This window comes from Rhamphochromis longiceps, linkage group LG19, assembly GCF_057381845.1.
Source record: "Rhamphochromis longiceps isolate RC_006_pf linkage group LG19, R_longiceps_female_GT1.1, whole genome shotgun sequence".
Classification (NCBI taxonomy): Eukaryota; Metazoa; Chordata; class Actinopteri; order Cichliformes; family Cichlidae; genus Rhamphochromis; species Rhamphochromis longiceps.
The window spans coordinates 14436558-14463196 of record NC_140575.1 but is presented as its reverse complement, the minus strand read 5'-3'; the positions used below and the strand labels follow the sequence as shown (position 1 = coordinate 14463196).

At 39.9% G+C, this 26639-nt stretch overlaps 1 protein-coding gene across 2 annotated transcripts in view; it reads right to left on the bottom strand.

Annotated features, from left to right (window-relative positions):
• syt14a (synaptotagmin XIVa) overlaps window positions 1-20385 on the bottom strand; it is a 39183-nt gene extending 18798 nt beyond the window's left edge. For both annotated transcript variants that reach the window (XM_085391195.1, XM_085391194.1), the window contains exons 1-3: window positions 20346-20385; window positions 6996-7148; window positions 3239-3466 (exon numbers count right to left, since the gene is read on the bottom strand). In XM_085391195.1, the coding sequence (XP_085247321.1) occupies window positions 3239-3466; window positions 6996-7095 (328 nt within the window). In that variant the 5' untranslated portion in view covers window positions 7096-7148; window positions 20346-20385. The remainder of the gene's footprint in view (window positions 1-3238; window positions 3467-6995; window positions 7149-20345) is intronic.
• Between the last annotated feature and the right edge of the window lie 6254 nt (window positions 20386-26639).

Below are 26639 nucleotides of genomic sequence, written 5' to 3'. Positions count from 1 at the left end.
AAACACTATCAATCCAGCAGGGAAATTGTTTTTATTATCGACACACAATTAAAAATTATAAATATGAAAGAAAATGTAAATGCTGCACCAGTCCGTTGTGGTGAAGAGAGAGCTGAGCGTAAAAGCGAAGCTCTCAGTTTACCGGTCAATCTACATTCCTACCCCCACCTATGGCCACGAGCTGTGGGTAGTGACCGAAAGAACGAGATCGCGAATACAAGCGGCGAAAATGAGCTTCCTCCGAAGGGTGGCTGGCCTCTCCCTTAGAGATAGGGTGAGAAGTTCAGCTATCCGGGAGGGGCTCAGAGTAGAGCCGCTGCTCCTCCACATCGAAAGGAGCCAGTTGAGGTGGTTCGGGCATCTGACAAGGATGCCTCCTGGGCGCCTCCTGGGTGAGGTGTTCCGGGCATGTCCCACCGGGAGGAGGCCTCAGGGCAGACCCAGGACACGCTGGAGAAATTATATCTCTCGGCTGGCCTGGGAACGGCTTGGTGTGACCCGGCCCCGGATAAAGCAGAAGAAGATGGATGGATGTAAACTTTCTCTACTAAAAAATAAGTAAAACAAAGACGCTAAAAGCTCCACACCCACAGCATGACTGACCTTGTGGGTAAGTTTATTGAGTCTGCTGGTACCTGCTGCCTCAGCACACCACAGTACAGATGATGGCACAGGCCACCACAGGCTCATACAACACTGTGAGCATCATCGGGGAGATATTAAACGACCTCAGTCGTCTCAGAAGTTGATAAGTTTTTGGAGAGCACTTCTGTGTTTTTAATGAAGTTTATTTTACTGTCATTGTGAACACCAAGACACCTGTAATCTTCCACTGTCTCCACCCAGACCCCATAAATGCAAACAGGAGTCAGCGGTGTTCTCATCCACATACAGTTTGCCCAAGTTAAGCTGCAGATGCTTTTGCCTGCATCACATAACAAAGTTACCCACCACAGCCTGATACAGCCCACTGTGGCTGAGTTATCAGAAAACTTTTGAAGGTGTCAGGCCTCAATGCAGGAGTTAAAGTCCATGGTGTAAAAGGGGAAGATGAGGGAGAGGGGACAGTGCCCCGCAGGGATCCCGTATCGCTTACTACACTTACTGTCCGACACACAGTGCTGCAGGCGCACATACTGTGGTCTGCCAGTCACTTAGCAAACTATCCAGGTCACTAGGGAGGCATCCACCTGCATCACTGTCAATTTATCACCAGTAGAGCTGGCCTGAAAGCACTGGAGAAGTTCAAAAAACATGATTCCCACAGTGCACGTCAGTTTGTCCAGGTGGGCGTAGACATGGCTGAGCAGGTAGAGAATGGCTGGGAGGCAAACTGGAGAGTGGCGGACATTGTCCTGACACTTTGGGCTCCTTAGAACCAACTGAGCATTGTTTGAGTCTACAGCCTCCCTGATTATTGTCACTCCTTTATGAGCACAATGTAATCATTTTCTGATAACAGGTCACGTCACAAAGCTGAAACCATCTCAAACTTGGCTTCTTGAACATGACAGTGAGTTCACTGTACTCTAATGGCCTCCACAGTCACCAGACCTCAATCAAATAGAGCAGCACTTGGATGTGGTGGAACAAGAGATCATGGATGTGAAGTCAACACATGTGCAGCAACTGTGTGATGCTATCGTGTCAATCTTAGAGGAATGTTTTCAGCGCATCTTTGAATTTGAACTATGAAGAGTTAAGGCGCAGTAAGGTGTATGTGGCCAGTGAGTACATGTAGTGCATGTAGTGCAGTATTTTCAAAGTAAGCTTTAAAGCATCACAGCTGCAAAGGAAATACTGCACTGACATTTACATTTGAGGCACCAGAAACAAAATTCAGATTTCAATAATTACCTTTGGGACAATATTCTCTAGTTGGCTCCTTCGTGTCTCTAAATGAAGGCAGATTAAACATAAATTCATTCTAAAGTTTTGCTAGTAAGAGTTACCTGAAAATCCTGGAGTATAATATTACTGAATAGCACTCATTTCCCCATGTGGGATTATTTTCTATAGTGACCTAAAAATTCAAAGCATCATCTGAAGATAACAGAGACCATCTAGTGGATATCAGGAGACGCTCTGCTTTTCTTCAACAACAACCTTGTGCAGCCCGTTGCCTCTCTGCTAATGGAGTCAGAAGCACGCCATGTACTACTTCTCTCCCAGCTACGCATTCAAACGCGGCTTTAAATAGACTGTGCCAGACACCCGGCACTTGAACCCACTGTCTTATATAACACAAAAACTGGTTCAGACGTGATTCACCAATCAAGGACCCTGGCAAAGACTAGATTGTTTTTGTCTTTGAAAAATACTGTCAGACACAAGCATTCCTGTCTGGGTGTGACGAAAACAGGCAACAACAGCACTGCCGATATATTTCTGCAGGATGGAAAAACAGGTCAATCGGGGACTTTTAGATGAATTTGACATTCCTTGTAACAGTTTTCTTCTCTATGCAACAGATACATTTGCTTATTTGCTTTCCCTAAAGGGCTAGTTTCACATTTAGGGGCATAGTGTAGGATGGTTCTTACAGGGTTAGATGGCAGGCTGGATATAGAGGTGAAAGAAGCACCTCAGGAAGCCACGAGCTTAAAAAACATCCATTGTAAGTGTTGACATGCACAGTCTCTTCATTTTAGGCAGAGCCAGTCTTGTCATTTATGCCATGCAAAGCTATTTTTTAAGCATAAAGTTGGGTAAACATTTACTGAGGAGAAAGTCAAGAGTGGCTTTTTGTATAGCGTTAAATCAACACGATATGCTTCTTGGCCAATAACGTGTCAGATGAATAACAAACTAATCCAAGGAGGTCAGTGCCAGCGCTCTTCTGTGACTGAACCCACCTCGACAAGGGTGAAGAACAATCGCAGCGATGGCGAGTCGGGCAGAAGGGAAACATAGACGTGTTATAAAAAAAGAAGGAAGAGTGCGAGGCTGCGGCTGTGCACATTGTACAGACAGTTGACTGTTTCACAACCCTCCCACGGAGAGTGTGCTGAACGGCAGCCTCGCTTTGATCACCTCTCTAGATTAACTGACAGTGTGTGTAAGTGTGTGTGTTACACATATGGTGTTCTTGTGTTTGTTGGTACAGAGCTGCAGAGGACTGTGAGCATTTAACTAAAACTCCCTGAGGTGATATGAAGGAAATATCTGAACTTCTCACTGTGTCAAATCTGTGGATACACGGAAAACATACAAGACGGTCAAATGTGGGAGGACCCACCATCATCAGCTGAGGCTTCACTGCTGTAGCCATCATAATCAGCAGTAAGCGGGCTGTACTTCTGCCGGCTCTCCCAGCTGAATCCTCCAGTGTGCTTGGCATTAGAGGACACCTTGGCTCCTCCTCTGAGGCCCTGGGAGCGGCTGACCGCTTCCTGATACTGACCCATCAGTTCATCCTCGCTGTCTGACGATGAAGCCTGCAAGTCAGCGTCGGAGTAGACCTTATCTGTTTGGGGATAGAGGACAATACAGTCAGTTCCACAATCATTTCCCTCCACACTGTCTTATATATCACAAAAACTGTTTCAGACATGATTCGACACACACAGTGTATATTAAATTAAAACAAAAACAATCGTGGTGTGATTGAACTGAAGACTTTTAGCATTAATTAGAGGTATTTTTAGGAATTTGCTGGCTTTATCTGAGGAAGTTTTATACACAGTCACACATTTTGAGGGGCTTAAAAGTAACTTGACTACTGACTGACTGTTTTATGGCCATGTGAGGCCCGTTACCTCGTTATAGAAATAAAAATTATGTTGATAAAAGATCTGGAACTACCTGTCTCCTGGAGCTCTCAATATGAGACCCAAAGAGATGTCCAATCAAGTGAGGGAGGCCGTTAATCATTCAATTGAAAAAACAAAACAAAAACAAAGAACCTTTAGAAGTGACCAAATCAACAAACTAGTACATTTTTTTAAAAAATAAAAGGAAGCATTCACTGGAAGAGCTGAAAAAAACCCACAGAAGATGACAAAAGTGGATGATGACAGGCTCAAAAGGTTGAAGGACATCGTGAAGGATTTGAATGTAGCTGAATGAAGGTCGATGAAGTTCATAATTTGCAAAATGAACATTGCACTGTATTTAATAAGGCTTTAAACAAGAGATTAAGTCTATAAGCTCATCAGGTCGAGTGTTTGGTACATTTATTAGACCGCCTGTCATAAAAGCAAGAAAACACAAGTTATTTAAAAAGCTGTTTAAAATAAAAATGATATTTATCAGGTAAAAAACAAAGTGAATTCTTGTTTTAACACCCAAATCTGAGCGGACAAAAACCAAAAGTAATTTTTCTGTTCAAGAAAGCAAATAAATGATGGAAAATCTGGCATCTTAATCAAAAACTAATAATGTGCATTACTTTGTTTTTCTGCTGTTTCTAAAAGAGTAAAATTGAAAATGTTTGGATAACAACAATACTTATATTTTAGCATGAAAGAATATGATTAAAGAGCTTGCACACACTGGTGGAGTAACCATTACAAAAACATAAAATTGATTTTGAGAATCACCAATACTGTTAATTTAGAACATCTGAGGATTAAACCTCACACTGGGTGATGGTCTAATAGGTTTTGTAAGCACTACATGTTTGCTGATCTGATGGGATGTCCTTCCATAGACAGCATTTTGAAACCAGAGGAGATGCCCCCTGCTGGCTATTAGATGGAATTCAGGTTTAAGACAATTTTACTTTGGCTTCACTTTAAGAAGCATCTTTTTATATATAAAAATAAACACTGTATGGGTGGAAACAACAGATAAAATCAATGAGGGAAAAAATCATTGCACTGGTTCTGGCAGCTGTAGCTTATTGGATCATTCTGAACAGAAAGCTCGTGATCGCTCAGAAAAGCCTTTGATAAGTAACTGCAGTGAAAACAGAAGAGCCCTGTGATTAAAAAGGAACATCTGCACCCTCATCCTGCGATGTTACTCTCTCCTTTTGGTTTCTCCTCCACCAAATTACCTCCATCACACATCCAGCGTGATGTAGTGACTGAATTCAGAGAAATTTACAAGATGTTTAAAATTCTGCTTGTGTTTTCAGTCTGTGTGTCATTTACTCTGATGTCATATACTCTTATGGGTTTTCTTGTTTATCTTGCCAAGTGGTTCTACAACATTTCTACTGGAATTATCACTCAATGCGACTCTTTCTTCATCACATATTAAATTTAAATCTCTTCTAAATTCGATAGCATTTATGGACTAAAGCATCCTTTAAACGAGTCATAAATTTGTCAAATGCATAAACTCATTTAGTTCGGTTAACTGATGGTTAGCCAAATCTGCTCACCTGCTTTGGTTGTATCAATCCAGCAACAATCATGCAACTTTCAATTAATGCCTTTTGAGTCACAACAACAACATGCTTTCATCAATGCTTTTAAAAAAGAGCTTCCAAATGTATTTATTAGCTGTGCCGTGACAGACTGGCAGCCTGGCCAACGGCGGATGAGATATTCTCCAGGTGTTCTCCTACGCCCCATTCCTACGCGCCAAAATGAGATTTTTGTTGTTTTAAAAGCTGAACAGGTGACACGTTTTGAAACTACTACAAAGGTTGAAAAGAAACTGGATAGATTTGTAACAGGTGTGTTTTACAAAAGCTAATGGACGTGATCTGAACACAAAAGCACAAATTGCCAGAGCCAATTTGCCTTCCACTGCAGGCAGGCGAGGGCGTCTCAATAAAAGCTGCTGCGTTTTCACAATACCATTTAAGAGACCCTTAAACAGGCAAACGTGTGATTCCACACGGAGGACAGATTGAGATTGAGTGAACCAAGACTTTCAATAGTCTAAACTTTGAACGTGTGCAGCAACCTGAAGTCACAGTGGAGGCTGTTTAAACAGTAATGAAGATTATTTCCAATAATGAAGCTGCCATGGTGCTCTGTGCACAGTTGTTACACAGCTGAAAACTATTCATGGAAAACATAAAAGACTTTTTTTTTATCTTTGCCATCCTTAAATATTCAAACTCTAAGTCAGGCCTCGAGGGCCGGTGTCCTGCAGGTTTCAGATGTGTCCTTGATCCAACACAGCTCATTTAAATGGCCAAATTACCTTCTCAACATGTCTTGAAGTTCTCCAAAGGTCTGATAATGACCTAATCATTTGATTTAGGTGTGATATCTAAAGCCTGCAGGACACCGGCCCTTGAGGCCTGGAGTTGAACATCCCTGCTCTAAGTGGTCACTTAAAGACTATAGTTAGTTACACGTCCTCTCAATTAGAAGAAGGTATTTCTCAATGTGATGCAGATGCTCAGTGAGGGGATAATTAAAATTAGGGAAAGAAACACAATAAAGCAGAGAATAAAAATGTAGCTGATCAGAGCAGTAAGCGAAGTCAGGAAGCTAGTTTTCTCTCACTGTAGCTTTGTATTTTTTCCAGCAGGAGGCAGCACAGCTTTTAAAATAACCCAATCCGTGGTTGCTCTGCAAACCTTCCCACTAACTCAACATACATTCCCACTTACAACATGCAGTCTTCAATACATACATCTTTAACAAACAGAATCAGGAAACTGTAAACTGTTTTTTCAACAGACCGGTAACAATTCGAACTCAAATATTTGTCTCATGTGTCTGTCAAAACAGCCACTGTTCCAAATCTGTCCACACAGAAGGTCATTGAGATTAGTCACTTTGCTGCGTTACACTGCCTGCCTTTGTTTTCTGCAGATGGCTTCTCTGAGTCGAGCAAACTCCCCGTGTGGGCTCCCGGGGGGCACCAACCTTTTAAACCTTTGAAGCCCCCGTGGGCAGATGACAAGTAAACAGTCCTACAGCTGTCAGTAACAGTAATCCCGGCATGGGCTGAGAAAGGCCAGTGTCAGTGGAAAATGCCTCCATGCAGAGGCAGGGCCTCGTGCTGGGATCAAAGGCACTAAAGAAAATCAGATGTGAAAGAAAGACAACCGAATGTGCTTTCATTTTAAATTTATGCATGCTCACCTTGCAGCTCAGTGGTTTTCCTGAATTCATCAAGGCACTGAAGGCTTCCTGGGTTCTCTAGTGCCAACTTATTGTTGAGGTACCAAAACAGGAAAGTCATGAGGATGATGAAGAGTCCGATGGCTGTCAGAAACCCCAGCACCTCTGGAGAGACTAGAAAACAAATATGCATTTTTAAATATCAAAACGTGACTACTTAAGCTGTTTTTAGCCTTAAATCGAATGTAGTAGGTTGTCATGTTGTAAGAAATGGTAATAATGGTAATAATTTATTCACACCCGCTTTCACTTTTTCTGAGCTAAATAAAAATATTCAGAAGAAGTGACAGTTAAGTGAAACCTGGGTCCAGGCCAGAAACAACACAACTATCCTCTAATGCTAACAGGACATCACCTCTTTGCAAAACATCTGCAAAATCAGCAGGTGAACACAAAGCCAGCAGCAAAGAATGTAGAGTGATGTTACAGATGAATGTATGAGCCAAATATTTAACAGGGAACAGAATAAGTGCCAAAAAAAAGCAGTCCAACTTCAACTCTCAATTTCTATCTATATCTATTTCTACAATAAAATCGACGTGACATCTGACTTTTTACTTTTCCACATTGACAGAGTTTTTCATGTGTTTCAAAATAAGGAATCCTGTCAGTGTGTAGGACTAAGAGACTGAAGTTAGCCTAAGATTAATCTTTATGCTTTTCACTCATAATTATAAAACATTTCAGGTCCTCTTGGTGAGTAGAGAAAAAAAAACCCATAATAAATAATTTTTAGATTAGTTATTAAGTAACGTGTGATATATGTTACTTTTTTGAAAACGACCACAAATTACATTAACCAGTTGTTAAAAATAAAAACAAATGACTAATGTCCACATTCACAAACATCTTAGTTGTACAGTTAGAACACATCTTGGCTCCAGCTGAAACCTTCGCTGGGTACAATGCAGAAAAAACATCTGTACTGTGTCAGTATTTAGCATCTGACAAAAAAACACTTCTACAAACAATGCAGATGAGAGACACAGAGGCAAAGAAACCGGAGTGAAGGAGACACTCAGAGGGGTTGTGTCACTGTAGAAACGCAACCTGTTGGTTGCCATAGTGACAGGTTCAGGTGCAGCATCACACGGACCCCCAGACGCACGGGCGAGTCAGATCTCATTAAAGGCAGCACTGAGTGCCGCACATCAGGAGATCCAGTTAGGTCTGGACACAAACATCATTAGCGAGGCTTTGTTACGCCAGAATGAACCGGCCCAGGTGATACATGTATCCTGACTGCACTGGTGACAATATAAATGCATGACCTTCAGCTACATGTATGACCTTATGACATCAGGATGGAGGTGCAAGGCCATCACAGACGGTTAAACGTCAGGATGCTTTTCTATTCTCTCCATCAGTGGCATCAAAGTGATCAAATAAGCCTATCATCTTTGTCCTAAACCACTTTTTTACTGTGCTTACATTAAAGATTTAGCTGCAATCAGCCTTCAGAGACCTGCTGTCACCACCTGCAGCCAGTTCAGAAGATTTTTTTAGCATTTCACTAAGGACAACTCATCTGTAACCAGAGGGTTCACTTCACTTGTTGGACTGTCTGGCTGAAGTGAGCGGTTATAACTGTTAAATATAAAAACACGGACAATACAAGGATGGAAACCTCCATGCAACAATGGAAAAAAATAGGTGGTTGACCAGTGAATGTGTTGAATTTTTTTTGCTTTCAACAACCACCTGCATGTAGTTGCAGCAACCCGCTGGTCATCAAGATGTTGAGCGTAAAACAGTCGTTCAATCACAAGGCAATTGCACAGACAATGGCTTTTACATTGCCAACATGTTGCAAGCACAACTCATGTGTCGTATTCTGGTTATTCTGGTAATTGTGTCACTTATTTTGGAGGGTTTACAGAATTCATGCTTCAAACCTACGAGGTGCTGGGTGAACTCTAAATTCACCTAGCTGACAACACAAGGTTGTAGCACAGTGTAAAAAATGAAGTATTTGATAAGTGTATATTTTTTAGATATTGTCAGGGATCCTGGGTCTGAGCGACCCAGGATCCCTGAGCAGTTATGGACTAATATTATAATATATATTTTGTATTGCTGTCCCTCGTTATCCCTGCTTGTGTGTGTGTGTGTGTGTGTGTGTGTGTGTGTGTGTGTGTGTGTGTGTGTGTGTGTGTGTGTGTGTGTGTGTGTGTTTCTGCGGGCGCCTTCAGGCCTGGTGGGTGTGGCCCTGCTGGCGGACTGGCCACACCCGAAGCCACACACCTGCTGCTGATCAGGCCTCGTCGGGGGAGCTACTTAAGAGTCTTGGAGCTCCCACCGACGTGGGATCATTTCGTGAGACTTCCCGTCAGTTCTCCAGCTGGTCTGTTTGTGAGTGTGAGCTTACCAAGTGAACTGAGGGTACTAACTACTGCCCCTATTTTCCCAGGAAGGATTGCTGGATGAGAGGGCAGCAGACACAGAGTGCACTGGCACGAGGGAGCAGACACATGGGCACAAACACGGGGAGAAGACACGGAGTGGAAGTCGGGAGCACACGGGGATGTATTATTGTTGTGTATCAGTTCCATCACTGTAAATAAACGCACTGCTTGTACATAGAGCACCGCGCCTGGGTCCTCCTTCCCCACACCCCCCACGGTTTGCCATGCCGAACCGTGACAGATATGGTTTAAAATGCCAACTTCTGTTTGGCAACTCTCTGGCAACAAATCCACCCCTGACCATTTTCTCCTCCTCATTTTGTTGCTCATCCTCTGTTTTGTCAACTAAAGGGGAAAAAAATGGAACTTTTAAAGGTTTTGATGATAAAGATGATAAAGAGCCATTTTAAAGGTGTCTGGATCCAGATCAACTTCAAAGGTTAGTCAGCTCTAAGCAGGGCCGAGCCAGATTTCTACTGAAATGTTTATGAAACACAGTTTTGAATAATCCTGTTAACAAGCTAAACTAATCCCAAAATCTCGCTGAAGTCAAAATTTAAAATGAGGGACAATTAATACTTTTTCCCCAGCATAACGAGAAACATTCCCAATTGTCTCAGCTATGATGCCTGATACTGTAGATCAACCATCTTAGTGACACAACAGACTGCAGCTGTGCTAACCAAAAGTGCTATTAGACAATAAACACTACAATGGAAGTAAAGCGCCTATTAAAGCCAATAAAGGCACTCATTAAAGCCATTTTTAATAAGTATGACGCATGTTCTTACAGAATGATTATGTCTTACACTACAGAACTTTGCAAAGAGGCTGCTGGTTGTGGTGAACAGATCAATGGATGATAAAACCAGCAGATTCAGTGTGGTGTCTAATGGAATCAAATGTTTCCTCAGTGCTGCAGAATTGCTTTGCATTCAGAACATGTGGGGAAGAACAGGGGATTTTACCTCTGAAAGCTGCTCGCTCAAACACTTCATACACAGAGAAAGTTTGTGACAGAAAGAAAACTTTAGCAGCAGTCTGTATACTTTCTGTCATCCACCTGAATACTGGTGAGCATACAGAGTGGTGCACAGTGGTGATGGTGAGAAGAATTTAGATCCCAGGATGCAGTGAATGAGAAATAAATGTTCAATGTTCTTTCCAAAACTTGAAAGGGTTTAACATGCTACACCTACACCTGGCTCCTGTTTCACATTATGCAACCAATGGCATCGTTACTTATAGATGTATAAAAGATAGATCCAGCTGCTGTGGTAGGATCCATCTGTTTTTGAATGTCATTAAGAAGCTTCAGGATGAGTATTTTCACTGGTTCCATTTTGGTGCTTTAAAACCAAAGGTGACTGGTGCGTTGTAAATTTTACTGTGAACCCACAACCTATAATATATCCTAGATAATCCTAGTGATACGTATAATCCACATACACATAAACACATAAAATGAACTTAACATGTTTGATATGATCAGAATGGAGTGACCGAGCCCATCAAATCATCAATAAAACAGTTCCCATATTCTTCTATAGCATCAGAACCCGTGTTTGCAACCTCAGTCATCGCCCCCTGGTGGTCGTTATAAAGAATGCAGGTTTAAGGCCATTTTGCGTCAACTTGACTTCAGATCTAAAAGCTACATCTATCATCTACATCATCATTCAAATACAGATCAAGGAGGTCCATTTAGAGAACATTTCCTCAAACAAAAATCCAAAATGTAAAAGCCAGCATGCATTAAAATTCAATGCAATAAACTTTGATACAACTATTACGCTACTTTAGTGTCTTTTCTCCGTTTCCCTGACTTGTTTCTTTGGATGCCTCTATATGAGTTACAATGCATGCAACTAGCTTGTATTTCCTGTGTACAAACACTGGCTACTGTAAAAACAAAAGAAAATGCTGATTAAAATAACTAAACTGTAATTGCGGGAAAAGTTGTGCAGAGTAAAATAAAAAATGCAGCACTAGGTCTGGGTCTGTAAAGAACAGTCCACCTATTTTTTTTCAATGTATGTGGATACACATCTTTCACCAGTCATACATAATAATTTATTTGACCCAAAGAATCATGGGTGTACTGACATACGCCCATGAATGATGGGGTGGCAGAGGTACTCAGCAGCAGCCAATACGTAAAAGAATAAACGCCTGAGAAGCACTTGCTTTACAATATTTCATGCACAGTCACAAAAGTGGAGAGATGGAACAGGTTTTCAAGTGCAATGGGAGACTTTAGATTACTGCTGAGCTCATTTACCATGATGAATGCAGCTCTACATGTAAAAGTCCATTTTGTTCAATTAAACCAAGCTGCTGCCTTTCTTACAAATGGGAGATAATGAGCCCATCTGGCAAGAAAGTACTTAGAAGACGTGTTTCTCCATTAGTGGCAATGATGACTGGTTCTCTGTTTTTAATTCCAATATAATGGCTGTAACAATTAACTGGTTTTAGCCATTAGTGGCACCAAGAGGAAAGAACTTGCACTGGTTTCAGTCTATTGTGTGTTTGTCAAGATTGAATAAAACCAGGTTCATTCCAGGTTTGAAGGAAAAATACATCTGTTCTTTTAAAGGGGAACTATTATGCTTGTCCTTACTTTTGTAATATTTTACACTGATCAGAGTTTCTGCCAGGAAGTTGTTAACCCCAGTGGCTTTGACAAGCAAAATTAATCAATGTGCTTTAACACTAACTGATAGGTGCATCTCCTCAGACGCAGCGACAGGCAGTGGGGTTTATTTCCCATTTTACGGCCTACACCAGTGACAGAACTCTGCATCAACTTAACATCATTCCTACAGCCAAGAATGAGCTGGTCGATCGTATTTTGTCATCACTGGGAATCATCTTACCAGTTAAAACAAATCTTTTTACCAATTTTAAGTTTTTTTTTTAGTTTTTTCAAGCTGGTGTTTATTTCCATCTTAGACAGGTGGTGGTGTTCATATTAAAGAGGGCCAAAGCATCTAATAATGAGATCACCACATGTACTTACTACTTGCTTACTATCAATGTTTGTGAGCATGGAAGCCCCGCCCACCAGTTTTTCAAACCATTGGTTTACAAAGCACAGCAATCAGAAAAAGGTGTGTTGAAAGGCAGACACCGACAACCTGTAGTTAAATTCAGTCTTTATTTATAAAGCACAGTCACCTCGAGGTATTTTATACTGTTAGGTAAAGACCCCACAATAATACAGAGACAACCCTAACAATCAGAAAACTGCCTCTAAGCAAGCACTTGGCAACAGTGGGAACTAAAAACTCCCTTTAACAGGAAGAAACCTCCAGCAGAACCAGAAGAAGGCTCAGGGAGAGGCACCGTCTGCCGCAACTGACTCGGGTTGATGGACGGGAGACTGAGGGCGACAGTTTTGGATGCAAAGAGCCTTCCAGCTCTATATAGGTCTTTAGGGAAACAGCTCCTAGACTTTAAACACTTTCCTGATGCGTTTATGGCCTCAGTGACTTTTCTGGGTTGGACTGAATAAAAACAATGAGACCATTTTGTAAATTTTGATCATTCTGTTTCAGAAAGGAGGATTATCTGTGATGTGCTCTCATGACTTGTGATTAATTTGTTATTGACAAGTTGTTAGCAGTCAGTTCCTCTCCTCGTTCCTGACATAAACTTTCAAAATATGTATGTGGCAACGAGTAAACTCTTATCTGAAGGCTTTCAAAAAGGACTTCACAATGCTGCATAAAGGCCCAGTACAAGTTAAATCCAGATGTTTATTGAACTCTGAATCATGCAAATCTACTCTTTTAGAGTTCAAAATGAAAAATACAGATCTGGAGCTTATTTTACGCATAACATCGTCCCAGTTAAGCTTAAGTAATTGTTGCTTTAACAACAAGACTGCTACACAAAACAACCAGACTCTTTCACATCTAAAGAAGCAGAAGACAGTTACATAACCTGCCGTGTGCTTATTTCCACCTGATACTCGTCTGTTAGCCTTAAAACATGTGTGCATGTCAGGAAATTTGGCAGATTTTAATTTTGTTGTCCTCTTTGTCTGTAATGAGCCGATTATTGTTGGTAGCTTTCAGTGTCTGGTCGCACGGCGCTAAGGGAGCAGGAGGCGTTCTCTCATGGGAATGTCTGTCTGCTCACACTGTACCAGCTTCTCACTGTTGACTGAATTATTCACAGCACAGATGGAGCGGGAGGGATCCTGCTCTGTATAATTCCCCAAATGCCTCAAACAGGGAAAAGAATATTAAATCGTGGAGATCTACAGTGAGTTTCACTCCTGACTTCAAACTACTATATATTTTTATTTTATCTACACATAAACTGCATCATACTTCTTTCATCTGCTAAAAAACAAAACAAAATATTTCATCAAAGAAAATGTTTTTTTAATTCCACAGCAAAACTGGTGCTGTGTGAAAGTGTGGGTGCTGTGTGGTATAAGCTGTCTAACATCATTTATCATTTTCCTGTTGGACTTACTTCACCAAATAAGCCAGATTCCATTAAAATACTGAGAATAGCCCCGTGTGTGGGACTGACTGATGACTCACCGGACGATTAAACAATAACCGACTATGTTACACAAGAAGCACAGAGAACAATTATGTGGGAAAGGAACCCTGTAACAGCTATAAAATGTACCGAACACCTTTAAAAAGAGCCACTTTTTGAAAATTAATGTGTGAAGTGAATTAACAACCAAGTACTTTAGAAAATACACATATTTGGCATTTCCTGCAGCATAACTCATACTTTCCTCCTCATGGCAACAGATCAATGAAATCAGTTCAGGATTAAATTCCTAATTAAATTTAGAGAAATATGAGTATCAGAAAAATACAAAAACTTGTATGTGCAGTTTTCACAAACTGAGAAAGATTTTATGCAATTAACAGATGTCTCTGTTAATGGAAAATAAAACCTCTTAATAGTGATTCCCCCCCCCCCAGAAATGACACCACAGATTATAATGCTGCAAATATATAAATACTGCAACACTTTGTGGGTCACAGGCTCACCCACAGCTGTGCTCCCTTACATGTTTACAAAAGAAGAGAAATCCTGTGATTCTATATTTGGATCGAATATCGTTCTGATAATGAATTCATTAGCTACATATATGTATATACAACCAGCCACTTCATCAGGTACACCGTCAGACCTCTTCAGATGGTTTTAATAGACCTCTCTGCACTGAATCATACTTGTTATTAATCTCTGTCTCTCTTCCACAGCATGTCTTTATCCTGTCTTCCTTCTCTCTCCCCAACCGGTCACAGCAGATGGCCCCGCCCCTCCCTGAGCCTGGTTCTGCTGGAAGTTTCTTCCTGTCAAAAGTTTTTCCTTGAGGCGACTGTTGTTGTGATTTGGCGCTGTATAAATAAAATTGAATTGAATTTTACCCTCAGAGCTGTATTATTCCTTAATGGCATAGATTAGCAGCTATCATGACAGCATGCAGATTTATAGGCAACACATCCATTATGTGACCCCCCCGATTCTACCACATCCCAAAGGTGCTTTATTGTATTGAGACCTGATGCCTATGGAGGCCATTTGAGTGCAGTGTCTTCATTGCTATGTATAAGAAACCAAATTGAGATGATTAGAACTTGGCTGGTGCATTAAATTGCCATCAGAAAATACATAATGTTTGGTCATAAAGAGATGGATATGGTTAGGAGAATTACTCAGGTACACTGTCGCATTTAAATGAAGCTCAGTTGGTACTAAGAGATGCCAGATTTCTGATCAAATCATTCATCTACTGTCCATTTTTGTTGAGCCTGAGTGAGATGTACTCTCAGTTCCTGTGTCTGTTCCCATATGACAGAAGTGGCATCCAGTGTGGTCTTCTGCTGCGGTAGCCAATCAGCTTTAAGGTACAACGTCTGAGTTGTAACAAGCGTGTGTTTGAGTTAGTCCTCCCTCTCCAACAGCTCAAAGTAGAGCTCCTTCTGTGTGACGAGCAGTGTTGGTCAAGTTACTTGAAAAAAGTAATCAGTAACTAATTACTGATTACTTCCCCCAAAAAGTAATCCCGTTACTTTACTGATTACTTATTTTCAAAAGTAATTAATTACTTAGTTACTTAGTTACTTTTTAAAAACACGATTTACAACCTGAAGAGGTGATAAAGCGATAGATCTTTCAGCCCAATTCTACATTTTCTACATAATCCATCATACAAAATGTAATCAAATGGAAAAATCTCTTTTTTAAACTTGTTTTATCAGTTTTAATCTTTTAACTTTATGCATCAAGCAAAAATTTAATTATATGCAACATTCTCTGACTTGAATAAATTAGTTTAACATTTAAACCTATTTTCTGCACATTCCAGCACATAAAATAAAATGTTTTTTGTGTTTACACTCACTCTTTCAAATAGATGCAAGTAAAACACAGCAGAAAATAAATAAAGTCAAAGACTCAGCGGTCCTGTTGCTTTTTCACCTGTAAAGCAGGAGTGGGGCAGGCGGAGGTTTACCCTGGTGCAGGTGTGCCGCGGTCAGTTGAAGAATCCGCGACTTTCTCTGTGAGTTTCCCATTACGTCGTAGCTACTCGGTGCTTGTTTGGAAGTTTAAGGGTTTTTTTCGCTGTAAAAAGAAGTTTTCTTCCCACGCACAACGGACACTAATGTTTTTGTCACTTTTTATGGAATCAAACTCAAAGTAAGGTCAGTACTTCCACGCTTTAAACGCTGCACGCTCATACTCTCTCCCACAATCGATATGTGATCCATTGTTGATCTGCAGACAGCTGTTGTCACTAACGGCGCACTCGCTTACGTCACTGTCATGAGACATTCTCGCAAAAAAATCACGGTTTTAGTAACGGGAAAGTAATGGTAATCTAATTACCGTTTTTGCAATAGTAATCCCTTACTTTACTCGTTACTTGAAAAAAGTAATCAGATTACAGTAACGCGTTACAAGTAACGCGTTACTGGCCATCTTTGGTGACGAGTGGAGCAAAATGTTTTTCTTTTACTTTTCTTGATCCTGCTTTACTAAAATAACTAAATTAGGTTTTACGAGTAATGCACATATTTAACATTTTGTCGTGTGAAATGTTTAAGCCATGCCTCATGTTGCCTCAGGCAAAACTGAATGGCTCCCATTATCCTTCTCAGAGTGAGGAGTAAAGCTCAATTTAATTCTGGTATTGGATGGGTACTCCGTATCAGCAGTAATTCAGAGATTTAATTAGATTTAATTAAAAATTGATTCTCCAGTCACTGGTGAATGCAAAAGAAAAGGCACAATGAAAATTGCATTTCGCTTTAATCAGTGTAAGAAAAGCAATTGGCTTCAACTCCTCAAAAAACAGTTAAAAGATGACAACCACCTCCCTGGTTGGGGAGATCCAACAGTTTTCATGTTCGTCTAAAATAAAACTCCTGTAGCTGCCAACATTTCACACCAGTGGGAACCAAGAATTACAACCAGAAAAGCCTTTTAATAGTTTAACATTCAATGCAATGACAGCAAGAGCCAGAGGCGTCCTCGGCTTTCATTTTACAATGTCAGGTTTTCTAAAAGGACACAGTGGATGAACTACATCTCACGTGATGCTCCAGGAGGAGGAAGAGGACATTGCTGGATAAAGTCGGATCTGTCCACATGCCAACTGTCATCAAGAACCAAACCTCCTCAAATCCACATAGACACCCACACACTCCACAGGCAGCTCATAAGCACTCTCAGCGCTCCCATGCAAACTCCCACACATACTCTGAAGCACATTACCCACAGAGTAGCCACACACATGCAAACACACAACACATACACCTGTGGTAGTTTCAAACAAATGGATTAAACCCACATTAAACCCACGCACACACACACACACACAGTTCTACAAGCAGACCACTCAGCTGCCCCCTCCATCATGATCAGGACCTTCTGCAATCACTTGTGCATATTTATTTTTTAGTTTGAAATACTTTCTTTATGAACATGAGTATGCTGTGGTAAAAGAGAAGTACTCGGTACTTTCACTGAACATGCCAAGTTACAGCTCTTCTAGTTAACTTGATTTATTAGTGTGTAAAAATGCAAAAAAATAAATAAATAAATAAAAAATCTGGCAAGTCAGGAACGTCAATATATGAGCTGCATCGAAAACAAACCATGTCTGCTCACCGAGAAATGACTATGAGCAGGATTTGTTATTAATATATGACAGTGAAAAATAATTACTAAGGTTAACCACGCATTGGAGGGTATAAGCATCCTGGATTTCTTTTAGGTAACCCAAAAAAGACAAAAACAGCCTTCACACTTCTTGGCTCCAAGTAATCGATCTTTAGGAGCTTCCTCAGGCAACACTGTGCACACCTCTCTCTTTTTTTTCCTGCAACATCCTCTCACTTCCGATATTCTTCACCAAATCAATTGATGTCTTTGTTATATAAGGATAAAAAATGAGAGAAATATATCCAGTGAAAGCTCTTAGTAGATAGCATACGTATCACCCTGCTAAATCCTTAGCCTCTTCCAAGACACAAGTGTGAGGATTTCTATTACTATAAAGGTCATATCCAACCTTTAAATGTCACTTCCCTTTGTTGGCAAAAGCCATGATGTTCACAGAACCACCAAGAAGATGCAAATGGTATCAGGTGACATTTAAATGGGTGAAGTCTCATTTATCAGTTTGTTCAGAGTTTCATTTCAAACTCTGCTTTCATCATTTCTAATGTTTCCGGTTGCTTCCTTACTGATTGTGAAACCGTCTCCTGGACGTCAAGACTTGTGTGGAAAATGCGCTAAAAGACGCATGTAGAGGTTTCGCTCTAAAAGATGAATTAAGTGCCTTAATTTATATTTTTGAAATATGATTTTCATTCAGTGATAATAACCTTTAATAAGAACAACAACAACCTTTCCAATGCAATTAAAGTGAAGCAGCACATTGAAGCATTATTAAAAAAGAAAAGAAAAGAAGCTCTTCATATGCAAATAAGATATTAATGCAGAAGTAGTAATTTGTTGTTTTGATAACTACAGCACAATACTGGTTCAAGAACTTTGATTACAGAATACAAACTACAGTGTTTTTATTTTCTAATAATGAAAATTATAGAAAAATATGAGTAAAACTGGGCAGCTACAAACTCATCTTATTCCTTAGCCGTTATTATTTGTTTCTAAAAAATACAGGGGAACCCTGACGTTCTCCTCCTAAATCTCTGAAAGCCTGAACCATCCAACACTAAATCTAAACTAATGTTCAAGAAGCTGTTTTTATGTCCCATCATATTCTGTCATAAACAAATACACACATACTTTCACTCAAACCTTCATGGCCTGCCTCCCATTTTTTATGTACGCATGATGTAGTCAGTGTAACGACATATATGTACTTTTATATTATCGTCTGACACTGCTCTGACGTTTCGTAGCTCCCTTCGGTGAGTTACATTTAAAGAAACCACTGACTGCAGATAAACAAAGAAAAGCTTGTGGTTACACCCACCAGATGCTGAACAATAAATCCCTGCGCTTGAATACCGTAGAGTTTTACAATGACTTTTTGCCACTTCTTTACCAACATGGTAAATAAAATATTTCAGATTATTAAAATTGCTCGCCACATGAAGACTTCCCTGATTACATTAATAATCGCCCAATTTCATTACTGAAATTCTTTAGACAAACAGAACAGAGAACAGAAAACCAATTTGTAATAACTTTATAATAACATTAACTTTGGTGTTTCCTTACATGCAATTATGTAATTACAGTAACTTGTTATCTGGTATCATTGAAATCCCATCTAATAGTTGTTGCTTAACAAAACATTATTTTTTGGATTCTAATTAAGCATTATTTGCATTTATTCTAAACATTTCATTCCCCATACAATAAAATGCTTTAGTGCACTGAGACAGCAATAAAATGGAAATAAGATGGAGCCAGTCTGCTATCAATTTGGAATTGAATATTGTCAAGTTTGCAATTACATACAATCTGTTTGTGATATTACGGTGAATAACTGTGTTAGATCAATGAAAACAAAGTGTTAACTAGAGGTAAAGCTGAACTTCTGAGTGACCAGCTGACTGCTTAATATGAAATAGAAGTAAACCTATCGTGGCATCTTGGAGTACTGGAAGGGCGAATTGTTTTTTTCAATGCTTTAATTATTTAATTAAAAAAATCTGTCATGCATATTTAAAAAAAAATTAATTCGTTAAATAAAAATGGAATTTAAATGCTTCTGTTATCAGAGCAACAAGCGGATGTTATAATTTATAGGTAATTATTCCATAATTGGGTATCTCATTTTAGCTTTTAGCTTTAACCTTTGCAAACACATCAAATGTTTAAAATGCTACAGCTCTGCAAGCATTATTTTTGTTCACTGCATTTGAAATAAAGCTGGCTGCAAATTGCTACCATCACAAATGAAAGCACGCAGCAAAAGTGACATCATGACTGCTGTGTGGCTGCCATGACAACAGTTTATCTAGTTCAGTGTCAAAACGATGCTAGCATACTGTAAAACCATAAATCATGACATTGGAGCATCTTAGAAACTTGGGCATACATAAAGGAAACGCTAACTATGACAAACACACCTGTTAAAAAAAAAGAATTCTTTTATAGAAATAAAAAGGCGACTTCTTGTGTCACAAGCGTTTATACATCACAGATGCAACATCAGATAATTCTAACTGATCACCTTTTACAAGCTTTACAAACACCATGAACAAGCAGTGAGCACACAGAACGAAAGAGTACAGCAGACCAACAATAAACGCGACTTGAAACAGCCAGAAACAAACACACAGATGTTTTTCAGTGGTGATAAATGATCAGACAGGTGGAGGGGGAGGTGCAGTGCATGGGTCAAAGGTCAACCTCCCAGAGCTCTGATCTGCCCTACCTTTTCTGACGCAGATCAGCTCATGTACTCCACAGTTACGCTCGCCACCTGGAAAGACAATGCAGTTTCAATGAGCCACGCCGCGATGGAGGGAACACAAGACACAAACATCACAGCCGCACATTTAAATATGTTGAGACGCATTCGGACACACTTCCACAGAAGGACAGGAATAACACGGATAGAAGACACAGACAGTGACTGGATGGTGACAGCTGGATGTGGACGATTAACACAGAAACATCCTTCTTGCATTTATTAAAGTTTTATTGCACAATTATGCACAATAGCTGGTTATGTGAGCTTCAGCTTAACTTCACTACCTTTTAAATTAAGCTACATTCAGTCAGACTGTCATTGAAAAGTACATTACTAAAAACAATGAAAGTTTGCCATCTAATCCAAAGTCCAAACAGTATGCGTATGTATATACAAAATATACACACAACATATATATACACATACACTTGTAGCAGGGTCATTTACACTGATACAAGAGCAGCCTTTAGAGTAATTACAACATGTACATGGATTCGCAGTATTTACATTATTATTATTTTTGTACGCAATGTGCATGGTTTGTGTTTCTTATGTGCATACCACAAGTGTGTGGTGTGCATACATGTGTGGAGCTTACAGCACATTGCCCAGAGTTGAATCATCTACTTTACCTGCACAGTCTCACTCTGAACAGGCAAAGCACAGGAAATAACACAAGAACTGAAAAGAAATGAGTAAATATGTAACAACTGTTCAAAACTAGGAGAAGGGTTAGCACGAATCCTTAAAGTGGACAAACTATTCCAGCCCAGCTCTATCTTTAATTAACACAATATTTATCGTTCATTTAATTTATATGGGTAGAAATTGTTTTTTTGCTTCCAGACTTTATGCTAAGCTAAGTGTGCTGCAGAGTACTTTTCACTGGTTCCCTGGTTCATCATTATAACCTACCAGCTTTCAGTGTCTAAACACATATGTCATCCTTTCATTGTTTACCATCCTTCATGATAAACATTCACTGTGTATCATCATTCAATAAAAAAATCTTCTGAAATGAAATGTGAATAATGAATTATAATAATTATCAAGCTTTTACTTGTGTACATTTTCAGCCTCTAACAATCAGTTATTTCCAACACGAGTTTTCCGAGATGTAACATGATTTTTTATTTTTTATTTTTGGGTATGATTGCACCTTTAGTGAAGAGTTTAAGAGAAAAAAATACCAGTTTAAATACCTGTGCTGAGGGGTCACAGTGGAAGGGACAGTGCTTAACATTTTGAAAACACCAATTGGAGAATAAACTTGGTTTGATTTCATGACTGCATTAGCATTTTTCTTACATTTCAGCCATAATATAAATTATTTATTCCTTTATTTATTTCAGTCGCTAAAAAAATCAATCATTACTCATCATTACGTCCTTACTTATACAAACTTTAACATACTAACTGAATATTAAAACAACATTAGAAATGTGCAGTGGTTTAAGATGTTCGCTTACAACAAAACTCTAAAGACTTTTCTTTTAGGGAGCATTAAACCTGTAAGGAATCACCTTCAAAGCCAAACCTGAGTATACATGCAGTCAGTCTGCAGCCCCTCTGACATTTAAAAAGCCCACAACATAAGATTGTAAGATATTTAACTGTGTATCTTTGTGCAAAACAAAGGCTCAACATTTTAAAACATCCTTAAATCCATCTGACTGCAGCTCGCTGGCTCACTAAACATGGATTGAAAATGGATCTGACTGCACAAAGCACCACTGATCCTTATCCATGAGAAAAAAAACTGGAAGCACAGGGTGTCTTTTAATCCCTCTGCATATCCTGGAATAAACCACACACTCGTGTATCACAGTTTGATTGTTGCATAAACAATACAGTATCTCATGCTGTTATTCAATCATAATAAAAATGGGAACAACCAAACAAATAGTTAAGGGAGTTTGATCTGAAAGTCTGGCATCAGACAACAGTTCAGCCGCTGACGTTCTCTGTGGGTCTGAGTTTTATCAACACTCTGTCAGCCCAGCGGGCCGGACTCGATGGATGGCAGCTCCACGTTGAGCTCAGCAGTGGGCACCCACCTAAGCTTCAGTATATCATGAGGTAGACACCCAGTCACTGTTTTTCAAACTCTTTACAGAGAGTTCACAGCAGCTTTCTGCCGCAGACGGCCTTTCAGACGGTGACTGTAATTCAGAACTATTACTCACACTTGTGAGGGCCTCCCGGTCTCTGAGCTCAACGGCTGCCTCTGGGATCTGCCTACAGGTTGAGCAGCTCTGGCTGAATTCAGACAGTGTAGTGGTTTGTACAGGGCTGAACAAAGGCAACAAAAGGCTGAAAGCACTGAAACAAAAGGCATCACAGCAGCGTAAAGCCAAAGAATCTAGACCTTTACTTCAGAGCATTACTTGTACCAAGCTAACAATGAAACGGTGGAAGGTCCAGGTCGGTTTGTCAGTGAAAAAAAAGAAAAAGATGTGAAACTATCAAAGCGTATCAAATTAAATCCAACAAATGAGAAAAAAGGCTACTTTAAAATGGGATGCCAAAATTATAAAATATAAAAGTGTACAAAAGTAAAAGTTCTTTGTTTTTTTAATGTTTTTTGTTTCTGAGAAAAATGAGATCCAAATAAGACGCCATTCGTTGTAAATCTCGATAGAACAGTGGCAGTATAATGTCCTCCTAAGTGGATATCAGGCCCTTGTAGAGCAAAATTTAGTATTTTGGTCTAGACAACCCAAAATGTGATGTCCACATATGTGGACGCCAGGTCCTCTCTAAACAGAGAGGTCAAGAGAGAGGCCAACATTGAATTACCTTAAACCTGCCTTCCCTTTGATGGCCAGCAGAGGGTCAGAGTCAAAGCTCGCCAGGTCAAAAACAAGTGTATTTATATATTACTACCATAGCTGGACTGGCCGGTGGGCCGATGGTGATTTTTCGTTTTTATGCGCCAATGATTTGTTTCATTTTTTATTTTTTTTATAACAGTATAAACAATGAGAGGTGGTGGATTGGTTGTTTGGTGGTGGCTATGGCAGAGCTGCCACAAGAGGCCAGGTGGATGAGGGAGAGGGGAGGCAGGAGGAGGAGAGACCCAAGGCAGCCGCCGGTCCGAATGTCAGGTGAACTGAACTTCATGTAAGAAGTTATGACCTGCAGTCTATCTGGGTCAGATATAAACCAAGTTTAGGTGGAGTTTATTTTCGTTTTGCTGACTTTTTACCGTCAGTTACAATAACTCGTACTGTGTACTGGCTAGCATGACGGAGTTTCTATACAGCTTGGTGGGTGCTATGATTTTACTGATAGTGAACTTTATTTTATTCATAAGGTTAGTTAGTAGAGTTGCCAACCGTGACCCGTCCCCTAAAAAACGGAATCGTCTCGTATTCAGAGAAAATATTACACGTTTCGTATCGAGGTGAAAAGGAACACAGTTTGTCCCGGACTTCAGCTACAATGAAAAAAGACACAAAGCTGGATTTATTCTGCGTCTTTATGAGCACAGCTGCCTCTTCTTCTCTCATTCAATCATGAAAGTGATCAGTGATCAGCTGATCGGCTTTTCTCTCTTGTTTGTTTATCGCCCACTTTGCGCCAGAAAGAGGAAACCAGCGGATGTCGCGGTAAACAACAGCAGCACGTTTAAGCTTGATCAGCTGTTGTTAGAATTTATTTAATATTAATTTCTAGTATCAGCTGATGTTTGCTGGAGCCACAGCTGCAAAAAAGCTGCTGGTCATGATATGGTTTGGTTATCTGGTGAGAGGGAAACATGAAGATGAAACCAGGAGATGTCCTTACTGGATCATCAGAGCTGAACAGGTGATGGAGAAACAGGTTTACCTTTTAGGTGACATGAATGAGTTGAAGGGAAGTTATGAACTGTGTCACCGCTTATTTTGATTGCCATTGTTTTGCACATAAATCTATTTTCAAATTCAATTTTTTTGGTCTCCATTTATTTATCCATGCTATTTGTATTTTATCTATTTGTTCATTGTACAGAGAAATGCTTTTTCTGTGCACACATGACAATAAACGCTTTGACTATTGAATGGTAAGTAAATTCAGATAGCATCGAGATAACCTGGCTATGTTGAAATCGATTCACAGTAAAGACCTCAGGCTTCCTAACATGGCCACATCCAGCTCTCACACTGTTACAGCTAACACGCAGCATCATTAGCACCACCATCAGTTTTCCGTGAACATGAAAGCAACTCATCGCTGCTCAAACAGCCTCAGGAAGTGCTATCAATCCATTAACCCAATGCCACAGAAAACCTGATAAAACCTGAAGACCTGAGCCGGTGTGTGACAGATAGTTACTGCATGTAAACACAGCTTCTTAAGAAAGTTAAGAAAGCGCCTGAAATCTTTCTTGCCAAACAAGCAGCCGAGGACGGATCTGCTGTTCGATTTGGCAGCTGTGTGTGGGAGGATGCTCCTTTTTCATTCCTCCTTCACTCATCTCACACACAAACACACAAACACAATAAACACACACAGACTTCATGTTTGTCAAAAATAACATTTTCCCCGTTGCCAGTCCGCAGTGCTGGTTGCTCGTATCGCGCTACCAGCCAAATATTTAGCTGATAAAAACTTGAAACAGCCATTTCAGTTGGCATTGTTGCATTCCAATGCTCATGTCACAAAACTGACTAGTCTCTCCATGACAAAGCAAAACCTTTACCAACCAACTACAAAGCAGATTACAGGAATCCACTGGTGTTTCAGTGTTTCTGTGATACATTAAAAGTGACTTTAAAGCTTCGATAAAGCTCCGCATCAATGTGTGTGAATTTGGGTTGTAGTCCAACAGCACTTATTCAGTACAAGCAAAAAAACCAGAGCAGCATATTAACAGGCTACCAGTCCGTTTATTATCTCCCTTTTCCTGTCGCAACTCATGACAAGCACAGTCGACAATATAAACGATGGATGATGTAGCTACAGAGTTTTTGAAGAAAATTCCTCCCCAGTTCTTCACATACAATCAGACGTATGTGAAGATAAGAGACTCCAGATAAGCTTCAGTGTGTAAACTTCACTTTTAATATTACAATTCAGAAATGAGAAGAAAAAATCAGATTTATGCAGTAACTTTACTGGTGTGCTGATGATGTAAAAGGACAGACAGGCTTTTGTCATTACATAGAAGCTCGCATGATCACATGATTTCCAAACAAGTTGCCCGCTGTCATTAAAACACGGCATGAAGATTGAGGTTCTTGTTTATCCCCCTTCTTTCACCAGGGAGCATGTCTTGCTACTGCAAACTAAATCAAGGTGAAGTCTGTGGCTTCCCAGTCTTTCCTCATTCAGACGTCTGGGGCCAGACTGGGAGCATTTATAGAGTTTGTCCCAGATTTTTTAAGGAATCTCCTCGACCTGCCTCCTGTAATCAGGCTGCCGAGGCGTACGTGTCTGGCCAGGAGAGATGGATGAACTCAGGCTGCAGCACAGAAAGTTCAGCTAAAACAAAAACGGACAGATAATTTTTCTTGTTTGAGGTCGGTGCAGAAAAGGAAGTGTTATGAAAAGAAAACTCAGGGAGACAAACTTGTTGTGTTTCTCTTGTTAACAATCAAAGTTATATTTGGTATGCCTGATACAAAAATGTTTGAATTAAACAAGTAGCAAGAAGGTTATTTTCTTTTTATTCACCAGAAATCCCCTGACTTTTTAATGTGTATGTGAAAAAATGCTGAATGACTCTTTCGGTTCGTTTATTAATAAATTATATTAAACAAATAGCCAAAAATAGGCGAGTACAACTGAGTGTACATAGGGAACTGAGCCACGTGCAGGAAAATCACTAAATGTCTTTCTTGAAGCTCCAGGAGGGAAAGTCGTACCACATCAGGCTGTTCATGAAACATGTGCTGCGATGAGTTCAGAATAAGCTCCAGCTAAGCCAATTAGCTGCTGGTTGATACAGTATAATAAAGATTAGCCTACTTTACCAACAGCTCAGCTCTAAGATGGCAAAGCAGCACCAGTTTCCTTCATACCTACATCTCCACAGCATGGTCTGCTGAACTGGATTTCCTTCCCGGTGTGAAATCACAGCTTTTTAATACAGTAGCATCCCAGCGGATGGAAACATTTCTTTAAACATACTAAAGTTGATTCTTTATTTTTAGACCTGATTTGCCTAATTTAGCGTCACTCATAAGATGTTAATAGCTTGAACATGAAATTAAGATGACAGACAATTATCTCCAAATCAGCCCACAGCTGTTATATTTAAACCTCAATCTG